This window comes from Cynocephalus volans, chromosome 10, assembly GCF_027409185.1.
Source record: "Cynocephalus volans isolate mCynVol1 chromosome 10, mCynVol1.pri, whole genome shotgun sequence".
Lineage (NCBI taxonomy): Eukaryota > Metazoa > Chordata > Mammalia > Dermoptera > Cynocephalidae > Cynocephalus > Cynocephalus volans.
This window is the reverse complement of record NC_084469.1, coordinates 126,420,826-126,432,891: the sequence shown is the minus strand read 5'-3', so window position 1 is coordinate 126,432,891 and position 12,066 is coordinate 126,420,826. Positions and strand designations below refer to the sequence as shown.

Here is a 12,066-nt window from a genome sequence, read left to right as displayed (position 1 = left end):
GGAGCTCCATTCAGAGTGGGAGTTCCATTAACTCTGCCTGGTGGACAGCACCTATAGCTCTGGTGACATCTCTGCCAGGACAGTACTCCTTGAGCAGCTCAGATAGTGGCTCTTACCCTTGGGTGTACATTAGAGTCCCCTGGGATGCTTCTAAAAATATTGATGCCTGGTCTCACCTCGAGAGATTCTAGTTTGTTCTGGGAAGAGGTCTGGGCATTGATATTTGTTAAAAGCTCCCCAGGTGATTCTAATATATGGCCAGAGTTCCAAACCACTGATCTATGAGAAGGACAATAGAGGAGATGTACAAGAGACAATGATTGATAAAGGAAAGCACGAAACCATTTCACAAACCATTGTTGAAGCATAATTATTTCAAAACATCAGGCTCAACAGTCTACCTTACATCAATTCTAAGGTATTATATGATCTTGGAGAAACAAACCAAAAAAATGAACCTCCCTAGGGTCTCTCATTTAGAAATATTTACATTGAAATGAGTTTATAGTTTTCTGTGGATAGAACACATCTGATAATTAAATTTTAAAGGATTTCAAAAAAACTGGAGAAAGACTTTAACATCAAGAAAATATTACAGGGCTGGCTGATTGGCTCACTTGGTTAGACTTCAGTCCTGATAATACCAAGGTCAAGGGTTCAGATCCCCATACTGACCAGCTGCCAAAAAAAAAAAAAAAAAAAAGGAAAGAAAATAAGAAAATCTGCTCTCAACTCACAAACTTACAGCAAACTTCTCCAGAACTGACAATCCACCTGCAAATGATGGTTCTCTTTTTCTAGGCCCAAGAGGCAAGAGAAGAGTGTTACTATGAAAAAGGAAGCAGAAAAAGTAAAAGGTCAAATAGGAGTTATTTCCAAGAGAAGAATGAGGTTGCTCTTTGCCACTGAGCTCCCCATGTTGATGGGTTTCTTAATTACAACAGCATTCAGCTTTCCTGACATACTAGAATCAAGAACAGAAAGTACCCCACATTGAGTCAGATATCTAAAATGTCTCAAATGAATGGGAAACTGAAGGCTGGGCACAGAGAAGACCATCAAAAAAGGTGGTAACCATTGTGAATTGATAAGGTTCACTTTGCGATGGCAAAGTAGTTTCCTGATGCTAAACAAATGTAATATAAAACAACTTAAATCATTACTTTTTTTTTTTTTTTAAAGATCACCGGTAAGGGGATCTTAACCCCTGATTTGGTGTTGTAAGCACCACGCTCTCCCAAGTGAGCCAACTGACCATCCCTATATAGGGATCCAAACCCGTGGCCTTGGTGTTATCAGCACCACACTCTCCCAAGTAAGCCACAGCTGGCCCTTAAATCATTACTTCTAATTCCAGCTCCACTTTCCACTCTTCTACAATATCCACTGCATAGGACTATGCCTATCTTACTGACCCTAAAGTACACAGAAATAAGCCTCTCCCCACCAGAACTTGAAGCTAATATTATCTTCAAAAGGAAACTAAGAAAGCAGGTGTAAGGGATCAAGCCTCTCAGTTTACCTGAGAGAGTCCCTCTTTACATGTTGGTCCCATTTGCAGAAGGATAATGGAAAGAAAAATCACCATTTAGCAACCATTATGGTGGTGTCAATGGATGCTAAGCCTGGTAGGTGGAGGTCTGACATAAACAGGATACCGGCATAATCTCAGAACCCATCACCTCACAGAGCACTGGTCTGGAAAATGGGGACTCTGTGGTAGAGATGCTTAGAGGACACCAACATAACTGGGTGATTAGGGTTTTCACCAACAGAGGTAGGACAGGCAAGCCATGATGTGGTACACTGCAGAGAGCCTGCCAAAAATGTATGACCCAGTTGTGGCAATGGATGTGTAACTCTGTGAATAGACTGAAGGCCTCTGAACTGTCCACTTGACAAGGATAACTGGTATGGTATGCAAATGTCATCCCAATACACCTGCTTTTTTAAAAAAAAATGTATGACCTGAGTCTGATCATAAGAAAAAATTAGTTGAACCCAGGTTGAGGATAATTCCACAGAGTGAAAAGCCTGTATTCTTTAAAACAGTCAAGTGGCTGGCCACTTAGCTCAGCTGGTTAGAGCATACCCTTGTAATACCAAGGTCAAGGGCATGAGGGATGAGGGATGAGGGACAGAGAAGGATTGAAGAACTGTTCGAAACTGAAGATACATGATAAGTGAACACAACTCATATTCCTGGACAGATCCTGGACCAGAAAGGAAAGAGAGCCATTACTGGGGTAGATGGCAAAATCTGACTGAAGTCTATGAATCTGATGATGGTATTATATCTGTGTTGCATCCTGATGTACAGGGTTGATGCAGGAGGGTGCTTTTGTTTTTTGAGACTATATGCTCTGAAATGCTTACAGGTGATAAGGCATCAGGTCTGCAGCTTACTCTCAAATGATCAGAAAAGCACTAATGACAATGGGTATATATGCAATATGGCTGTATGTGTATATATGTCCACCCACATATCATAGAGAGGGGTGATGGAACAGGTGCATCAGAATGTTGACAACAGGGGATCTGGGTAAAGAGGATATGAAGTTCTTTGTCCTATTCTTGCAGTTTTTCTGCGAATTTGAAAATATTTCAAAATAAATTATTAAAAAAGATTACTTACTGTTTAAGGCAAACACATCAATATATTGTGGGATTTATAACATACACGGAAGTAAAATATACAATAGCATGAAAGGGTAAGGGAAGTAAATGGAATTATACTGTTGTATGGCTCTAACATTATTGTGTAGTGGTATAATATTAATTAATTCATGACGGACTATAATAAGTTAAGAATTCATACTGTAATCTCTATAACCACTAAAAAATAATACAAAGAGATTAAATTTAAAAGGCTATAGAGGAAATAAAACAGGATACTAAAAATACTTGATTAATCTAAAAGAAGACAAGAACAGAGAAACAAACAAAGCAAGCCTATGAAAAAAGCATAATTCTTCTGGGGAAAGGACAATAAGAGCCTAGAAATTAAGCTAAAACAGGCAGTTGTTTACTTTGCTTGAATGCAATCCATGTTATTTTACAAGCACAAATTCCTGTCAAAATCTAAAATGTTACAGAAAACTCAAAACTGTCAAGGTCACCAAAAACAAGGAAAGTCTGAGAAACTGTCACAGCCAAGAGGAGCCTATGGAGACATGACAACTAAATGTAATATAGAATCCTAGAAGGGGTCCTGGAACAGAAAGAGAATATTAGAGGAAAAGTGAAAAAATCTGAATAAAGTATGAACTTTAGTTAATACTGATGTATCCATATTGGTTCATTAATTGAAACATTCATAAGAGATGTAAGATGTTAATAATAGGTGAAAGTGGGTGTGATGTATACGGGAACTCTGTACTATCTTCACTGTTTTTCTGTAAATCTAAACCTGTTCTAAAATAAGTTAATTAAATGAAAAACAGTAACAGAAATACAGGCAGAAAGTAGAGTTTTCCATTTCAGCTCATAGAGGAGCTCTTGAGCCACGGCATTTACATTGGATGACCACAACAGAGCCAGGTAACATGTGTTGTGAACCTCAACTAAATTAAGTCCTTTAAGACACTTGCTTTGGTGAAATCTGCCACCTCTCTCAAAATCAGAAAACATGAGATTATTAGGCATTGCTTAATAAAGTACAGGGATTTCACCCTGATTCTTCTCATGCTACTTAACAACCTTTAGATTAGCTACTGGTGGGATAACATATATCACCAAAAGAAGAGGGAAAGAGGGCACCCTATATGATTAGTGCAGCACAGCCATAAGCCAAGTCCAGTTTGATCCTTACCTGCCTTGCTCCAAAAGGACAATATCCTTCCACCCCATCTTGGAGAGGTGATAGGCCACGGATGTGCCCATGATTCCACCACCACAGATCACCACCTGTGCCTGGGTAGGCAGGGCGACAGAATGCGCCTCGGCAGCTGACGCACTTCTTGCAGAGGACCAGTTCTGCCATCCTGGGCTGGTTCTTTGTCTTCGGACAATCAATAGCAACCGGGAGAACATCACATCTGTCACCAACTGGGAGATATGCTCTCACTCGGCTAAGGAGATCCCAAGAATTCAAACTAGATAGAGAACATCAAACATATTTCATTCCATTTAACTGAATGCACAGGATTAATGAGAAAAGGATTTAATAAAGCACAGCCATCATTCAACAAATATCTGAGGACCTACCGAGTTCCAGACACTCTGCTAGGTATAGATACAGCAGTGAACAATAATGAGGAGGTCCCTGCCTTTATGAAACTTCCATTCAAGAGTTTGTGTGTGCAAATGGGGGGAGGGGCAACCAGAATGCAAATAAAACAAATAAATAAAGCTAATGTGATAGAGTAAGTAGGGGATATTTAAAATAGGATGGTCAGGAAAGACTGCCAAGGAGGTGACAGTTGAAAAGAGACATGACAGATGAGAGGGAACCAGATATATGAGTGTTCAGACAGAGGGACGAGCATGTGCAAAGGCCTTGAGGTAAGACAGACCTCAATGAGTCCAAGAACAAAAAGGAGGCTGGCGTGTCCGTGGTATGGTGAGTGAGGGGAAGACAAGCTAAGGCAAAACTGAAGAGGCAGGGAGAAACAAATTCTACACAGCCCCTAGTGCCAAAACAAGTACTTGTGATTTTATTCTAAGTGCAAAGAAAAATCACTAAAGCAGGGGAATAAAATGATCTGGTATGTTTTTCAAAGGTCAGTCTGGCTTCATAGTGGACAGTGGATGGTAGAATGACAAGGAAAAGCAGAGACATGAGTTAAGAAGCTATTGCAGTAGTGTAAGGAAGGTATCTCGGTGGCTTTGACAAGGATGGTGGCACTGAAGTCAGAAAAATGTTTGAATTGCTTTGGAAGTAAAAATAACAGAACTTAACTTGCCACAAACTGAATATTAACATTGGAAAAGGGAGAAATAAAAATGATAGCTAAGTTTTTTAGTTAAGCAACTGTTGGCACTTACTATGCCATGAAAGACTAAGAATAAAGAGGGAGTTATAAATAAGGAGAGAGATGGGAAAGGAGAGTGAGCAAGGGTGTGTGTGTGTGTGTGTGTGTGTGTGTGTGTGTGTGTGTGTGTGTGTGTGTGTGTGTGTGTGTGTGTACGGTCAAGTGTTACATTCTTAGCGAGAGAGAGAGAGAGAGAGAGAGAGAGAGAGAGAGAGAGAGAGTGTGTGTGTGTGTGTGTGTGTGTGTGTGTGTGTGTGTGTGTGTACGGTCAAGTGTTACATTCTTAGAATTACCAAAATGTGACACAGAGAAAAGATGTGAGCACATGCCGTTGAAAAAATGGCACCAACAGACCTGCTCGATGCAGGGCTGCCACAAACCTTCAAATTTAATTAATGCAATGCCTGCGAAGGACAATAAAGCGAAGTGCAAAAAAGCGAGGTATGGGCCGGCCAGTGGCTCACCCGGGAGAGTGTGGTGCTGATAACACCAAGACCACGGGTTCGAATCCCATATAGGGATGGCCGGTTAGCTTACTGGGTGAGCGTGGTGCTGACAACACCAAGTCAAGGGTTAAGATCCCCTCACCCGTCATCTTTTCTTTAAGGGAAGGAAAAAAAAAAAAAAAAGCGAGGTATGCCTGTACTCGGTCTGACTTGCTCCAATACATAATAATGAATTACTACAGGCTGAATGTGCCAAAGGCAGGGCTTCAATAAAATTAATCTCACAGCAAAACAGAGGACAGTTCAAGTTTCAAGAATCTGAAGAAAGACCTACTGGCAGACTGTTCAGTTATTAAAATACAGGAAAATGAGGATTAAGGCAAGAGTGGTGGCAGACAAGTGGCATCAGGGCAGCCGTTGCTAGTAAACCCACTAGTGTCTCTACTGCCAACCTCGGGACCCACAGACGGCTCCACAACCAGCCCAAATTGTCTAAGGCCGAGCTAGCTACACCCATCCGTGAGAGAGGACTCTCAGAATCGCGACCAGTGCAGGCACAGACTGTGTCCCAAGAGAAATCCTATCTAACCGAACACCACCTGTCTTGGCCACTTTGTGGTTGCCACCTTGCCTCATGTCCCTGATGCCTGCTAAGCTCTGTCTCAAGACATAAGCTTCCCCATATGGCCAGTCTTTCTGGAATCTCATCTCCACATGGCCAATTTCTCTCCCCTGACCCAATCTCTTTCTCTGCTCTCCTCCCCTTCAAACTTCGCCACTGTATCCTCTCAAACATCCTTCCCAAAGTGAAACACCCACCCCCTCACTAACGTTCTCTGCATCTTCTGTCCCATAGAAATGTGCTCTTTCTCTTGAGGGAACTGCCACCACCACAGGGCCAGCACCGTTCCACTGACTTCGCCATCCTCCTGGTTTCCAAACCATTTCCACTTGGTTATGCTTGAAAACGACCCATTCCTTTGTGGCTGCAGCTAGCAGTCCCCCTCCCTAGCTCCAGGCCACTATGCCTCACACAACAGGCAGATCTCTGTCTACATTCAGGTTCTGAGCCCACGAAACTGCTCCTCTCTCGACCTTCGACCCCACCTCCCTCATTCCAAGGACATAACCTGTTTCATCCCAGCCCTGAAGCACCCCCTAGTAAACCCACTCGGACATGCTACCATCTCCTCCTCCTTTCATCTGGCTGAAAGTTCATCTCTCCACAGGAGCCCTGGAGCCCTGGATCCCACTTCCTCCTCCCCTCTCTTGACCCTGGCCCCATCAATGGTGCTGTCTTTCCTGTCCCTGCAATGTTTCCCTCCCTTTTGGCTCCTTTTCCTCTCCACGTTAATATGCTCAAAGCCCATCCTGAATGACTTAAGAAATGAAACAAAAACTCAACAACTTTCTTCAATTAGCAACCTTTAATCTTAAAAATTCTAAAAGTTTGGATCCCTGTACCAGCCAGCTGCCACAAAAGAAAAAAAAAATGCTAAAGTATAAAAACTATGGTCTTTGCAAAAACTCAAATGCAGCAAGAAATTAGGATTTCCCAACATCCAAGATAACCAATAGCAGTGTTAACAGTATGTTTCCAGAATTTTATTTTTTGCAGCAGTGGGCTGCCCTGATGGCCACTTGTCTGCCACCACCCTTGTCTTCAGTCCTTCTTGTTTCTTTTTTGTTTGGGCAGTTGGCTGGTAACAAGCATGGAACCCTGAACCTTGGTGTTATCAACACCATGTTCTTTTTTTTTTTTTTTTTCAGTTGGCTGGTACAGGGATCCAAACCCATGGCCTTGGTATCACCAGCACTATGCTCTCCCAAGTGAGCTAACTGGCCAGGCCCAACACCACATTCTAGCCAGCTGAGCTAACAGGCCAGCCCAGTTCCTATCTTCTTATACTGTACAGTCTGCTGGCAGGTTTTTAAGCAAAAATTTATTCTCGCAACCTGTCTCTCTCACTTGACAATGAATTAATATATGGAAGATACTGCTTATATTTTGTTTTTCACTTGTCCCCCATCCTACTCTTCTGAACCCAAAGCAGGCAGGCTTCTGCCCCCCATGCCACTGACACTGCTCTTTCTGAGAACGCTCATGCTGCTAGTTTCCAAGGACACTTTCCTGGCACCACCACACCCGACGTCTCTGCAGCAATCAACACCGTGGATCACTCCTTCCTACTCACACAGTTGTTTTTTTTGACACCTACTTCCCTGGTCACGTTGTTGCTGGCTTCTCTCCTCTGCCCCTCCCTGATGTTTTGCTGGCCCTCAGGGCTCTGTGAACCCACTTCTCTTCCTGTTCCATACACTTCCAGAGTGATTTCATTCTCTACCATGACCAATGGCCTAGCCCACCGCAAACCTAGCTTCAGATCTGCGTAGCTAGCAGCTGAATGGTCATCTCTACCTGGATTCCACAGATAAAACTGAGCACATCCAAAGGTAAACCCCTCTCCCTCAATCTCCAAACCTGCTCCACCTCCTATAATCCACCAATGACGCCACATACTGGAATCTTGGGTGTGTTATCTTGGGTTCCTCCCTTTCTCTCATCTCCCCTGCCCAGCCAGTCATCAAGGCCTAACATGTATACACTCTCAATCTCCTTTAGATTGATCCACTTCTCTCCCTCTCCACAGCCAGGACCTGAGTGCAGGCTGCCATCATGTCTCACTCAGATTCCTGCGGAAGCTTCCTGACAGGGCTTCCAGCCTCTAACCACACACCATTGCCCCCGCCTCCTAATCTTCCCACAGGAGTCTTCTAAAATGAAAATCTAATTTCACGCCTCTGCTTAAATCTCTTTAGTGACTTTCTGATGCCCTCAGGAAAAGGTCAAAATTCCTAGTTTCTTATCTCTGTTATTTCTTTTCTCTCCCCTCACACTCTAATCAAGCCAAAGCAACCACTTATCATTCCTCAAACATGTCAGGCATGAACCTTCTCTTTCATCTCCAGGATCTGAACATCCTGTTCCCTTTAACTGGCAGTTTCTGCTGCCCCTCCCCAAATACAGATAGTCTCCTCCAGCTGCAGCCTATTTTGCATCTTATCTGACAGCCCCTACCACTACCACCACCACCACGTGGTTAGGTGACTCTTCTCCATTCTCTGATAACACCCTGCATTTTTCCCAGCACAGAACTTACCACGTTGCATAACGGTCTGTTTGCCAATCAGAGAAGCAACACAGCATTCCAGTTGAAAATCCAGACTTTGGAGGTAGACAGATCTGGGTTTGAAAATCTCCCTCACCTCTCATTAGCTGTATGACTTTGAGCAAGTTACTCAATCTCTCTGTGCTTCAGTCTCCTCATCCATAACATGGACTCACATGGTTGCTGCAGACTAAATCAGACAATGCAGGAAGAACACAGCTACTGGTACCTAAGAAGCACTCAGTAAGTGTTAGTTGTTATTTACCTATAATAGTGGAACTCTCTGAGGGCAGTGACCAATTATAACTTGTTTACCGTTTTCTTAGCATTCAGCACAGGCACCTAGAAAATATACGGCGATGACTGAATGAGAAGAGAGAACAAAGGAGATGGAGAAAAAAAATCAGTGATGACTTGGAGATCTCAGGGCTAGGCCTCCAGATTTGAGGGGATATCTAAACACCTGAAAGAATTTTGTTTAATAAAAGCTCATACTTTTATAGGTAATTACAACATAACCCACACTGCCTATGTATAATTTAATTCCTGTGAGGTAGATATCATTTCTATTCTACACTTGAGGAAACTGAGGCACAGATAAATGAAGTGACTCACCCAAGGACCTATAGTATCAGTGAGTGGCAGAACCAGGATTCGAACCCCACGAGCATGGCACTAGAGCCTGCTATTTAATCACTACTCCATGCTAACTTCCAAATAAAACCAAATGAGTAAAGACAGGGCAGCTGTGAGGACAGAACCTTAAGGTACATCCCCCAGCTGGAACAGGGAATTGCAAAGGTGACAGAAGAAACATAACAGATGAGTTTCAAGATGCAATAAGCAATGTTAAAAGCCCAGAATGATTAAGAACCAGAAAAGGAATTTTGACCTTGTGCTCATCATGACCTTCAAAAAAGTGAAGTGGTGAGGGCAGAAGAAAAGAAGGGTTTAAGGTAAACAACAAAGGAAAAGAAGGCACCAGAGTCTATTTCTAGGTTTGGCAGCAAAACCAAAGCAAAACTTGACAGCAAAGGAGGTAAAGCCAGTAGAAGAGAAACTAAAGATGTCAAAGACAAAAAAAACAAAACACATAACCTGGTTTAAAACAAATTATATATATACATATATATATATATTTAAAGTTCTAGAAAATGACTATAATATTCTCTGCTAAGAATAACTTCTCCTGAATAACCTTAAGACTTGGGCTGGTTCTGCTCAGATCTGCTTACACCAACAAGAGCAAGGTGATAGCCCTAACTTCCTGAGCTGTTCCTCTGTATGGTTACAGCATTGTGCACAAGTGGGCTGCTGGTCACAAGGAAGACTGGGTTGAGAGTACAGGTGGATTAACACATTTCCCACACTTGCCTCAGCAGAACAACCACGTGGGACACTTGTTTATTTATTTATTTATTTTTTAAAAAAGATGACCAGTAAGGGGATCTTAACCCTTGATTTGGTGTTGTCAGCACCACGCTCTCCCAAGTGAGCTAACCGGCCATCCCTATATAGGGATCCGAACTCGTGGCCTTGGTGTTATCAGCACCACACTCTCCCAAATGAGCCACAGGCCGGCCCTGACACTTGTTTAAAAACAACCGATTTCCAGGATCCACCTCTGGAGATTCTGATCCTGCTGGTCCAGGGTGCTCTATTTTTCAACAAGTGCACCAGGTATCCTGCAAGTTTAAGAAATCCCTACCACTGGAAAAGTGTACTGTTGGGGCTGGCTCCTCCTCCACCACCACCACCCATCCCTGTCCATCATGCTTACATGCATGGGCGAAATAGGCTTGGAGATTCCTGATTATACGATATACATCAGCCCCCAAAATCAAACATTAAGAAGAAAGCTCACTGTCCTGGCCTAGCCTCTCCCACGTAACTTCTTCTGCCGGACTCTAAAACAATCTTACCAGCGAGTAAAGCGCAAGTGGATCTCACGTTTCAACGCGGGCAAACAGGTCGACCCGCAGGGACGGATGACCAGGCTAGACAAGCCGCAGTGGGCTCTGCGCTGCAGGGGTGTCTAAGCGGGAGCAAGGGAGCCAGAAGCGAGGTCACCCTGGCCGTCCTGGGCATCCGCGCTGAACGGCAGACGCCTGCAAGAGCGGATGCGCAGGCCCCGGGGCAGCCGGACACAGGTCCCCGAGGCCCGGACAATCTCTGCTGGACAGAGTAGTGGCGCTCGGACGCACCTTCCAGAGAAGACCAGGCGGAACCGACGGCAGCCGGGAGACAGCTGGGACCGCCCCGGGCTAGCCCAAGGCGGGAAGTAGGGTGGGGGACGTCGAAGGTCCCGGGGCGCTAGGGCCCGCGCGGACAGGGAGGGCTGAGCGGCCCCGCAGCTGTCTTCTTACCTCACGGGCCCCACGGGCTCCGCGCTCAGCAACACCCGCGCGGAAGCGAGGCGGCAACCAAAACGGTTGCCGGGGGTCGCCGCGGGCCGGAAAGCGGGGGGACAGGGGATCAGAGGACGGGAGGGGGGTGGGGCAGAGGGAGTAAAAAGTTCGAGGATATCCAGAGACCGCGACCTTCCGCGCTTTACGGCCCTGCCCCCCGGCACGGGTACGCCGCGCAAAAGCACGCCGTGACGTCACCGCAGAGGCCCCACCCCTGCCACGTGAGCTTGTTTGGGTCTCGCGAGGCACCGCTCACGGGGACGCTTAGCCCTACCTAGATAGACCCGAGCTCGGGGCCTCGATTTCCAGGGCCGTTTTAGAACTCTGGCCTCCGAGCGGCGTCGATTTCAGCAAGTGGGGCCGGGACGTTGGAGGTGGGCGGCAGGCCCAGCTGGAGTGTAGGGAGCGCGGGGGTTCTTTCTACCTTCCAGGCCTGTGGCCAGGTCCTGCCCCACGTGGGTACGCAGCCCAGAGCCACATCCAATCCTGGGCATAGAAAGGCTTCTCGAGGGCCGGCCCGTGGCCCACTCGGGAGAGTGCGGTGCTGACAACACCAAGGCCACGGGTTCGGATCCCTATATAGGGATGGCCGGTTAGCTCACTGGGTGGGCGTGGTCCTGACAACACCAAGTCAAGGGTTAAGATCCCCTTACCAGTCAACTTTAAAAAAAAGAAAGAAAGAAAAGGCTTCTCGGACTGGCGGTCGTGCTGTCTCTTGGAAGTCGCTTTGAGACTTCCTGGGCGAGGCTCTAGCAGAGTGGATCGGCCTGGCCGGACCTCGCAGGCAGGACTAGCGGCGACCTGAGATCCCGACCCTATCTTATTTTTGGCACCTTCCAGGAGTGTGGCCAGAGGAAGAGGAGTCATTCACCTCAGAGAAGTCCCCCACCCACCCCTTCCTCCCTATCACATCTCCCTGCTTTCTTTCCTTTATAGAATTCATCTGTATCTCAAGTATGTAAGTGTTGACTGCCATTCCCACTGGACCAAGCCCGGCCCTCTGACAACAGAAACAGTGTTATGCACAGCTATATTCTCTGCACCTAGAACAGTGCCTGGCACATCATCC

The 12,066-nt window shown here is 45.4% G+C and overlaps 1 protein-coding gene across 5 annotated transcripts in view; it reads right to left on the bottom strand.

Moving 5' to 3' along the window:
* The window catches only part of PDPR (pyruvate dehydrogenase phosphatase regulatory subunit), a 46,547-nt gene extending 35,401 nt beyond the window's left edge, over window positions 1-11,146 (bottom strand). For 4 of the 5 annotated variants that reach the window (XM_063109366.1, XM_063109369.1, XM_063109371.1 and 1 more), the window contains exons 1-2: window positions 10,512-11,146; window positions 3,812-4,094 (exon numbers count right to left, since the gene is read on the bottom strand). In XM_063109366.1, coding sequence (XP_062965436.1) covers window positions 3,812-4,032 — 221 coding nt within the window. In that variant the 5' untranslated portion in view covers window positions 4,033-4,094; window positions 10,512-11,146. The remainder of the gene's footprint in view (window positions 1-3,811; window positions 4,095-10,511) is intronic. The other variant, XM_063109368.1, reaches the window with a different exon arrangement.
* Window positions 11,147-12,066: the final 920 nt, after the last annotated feature.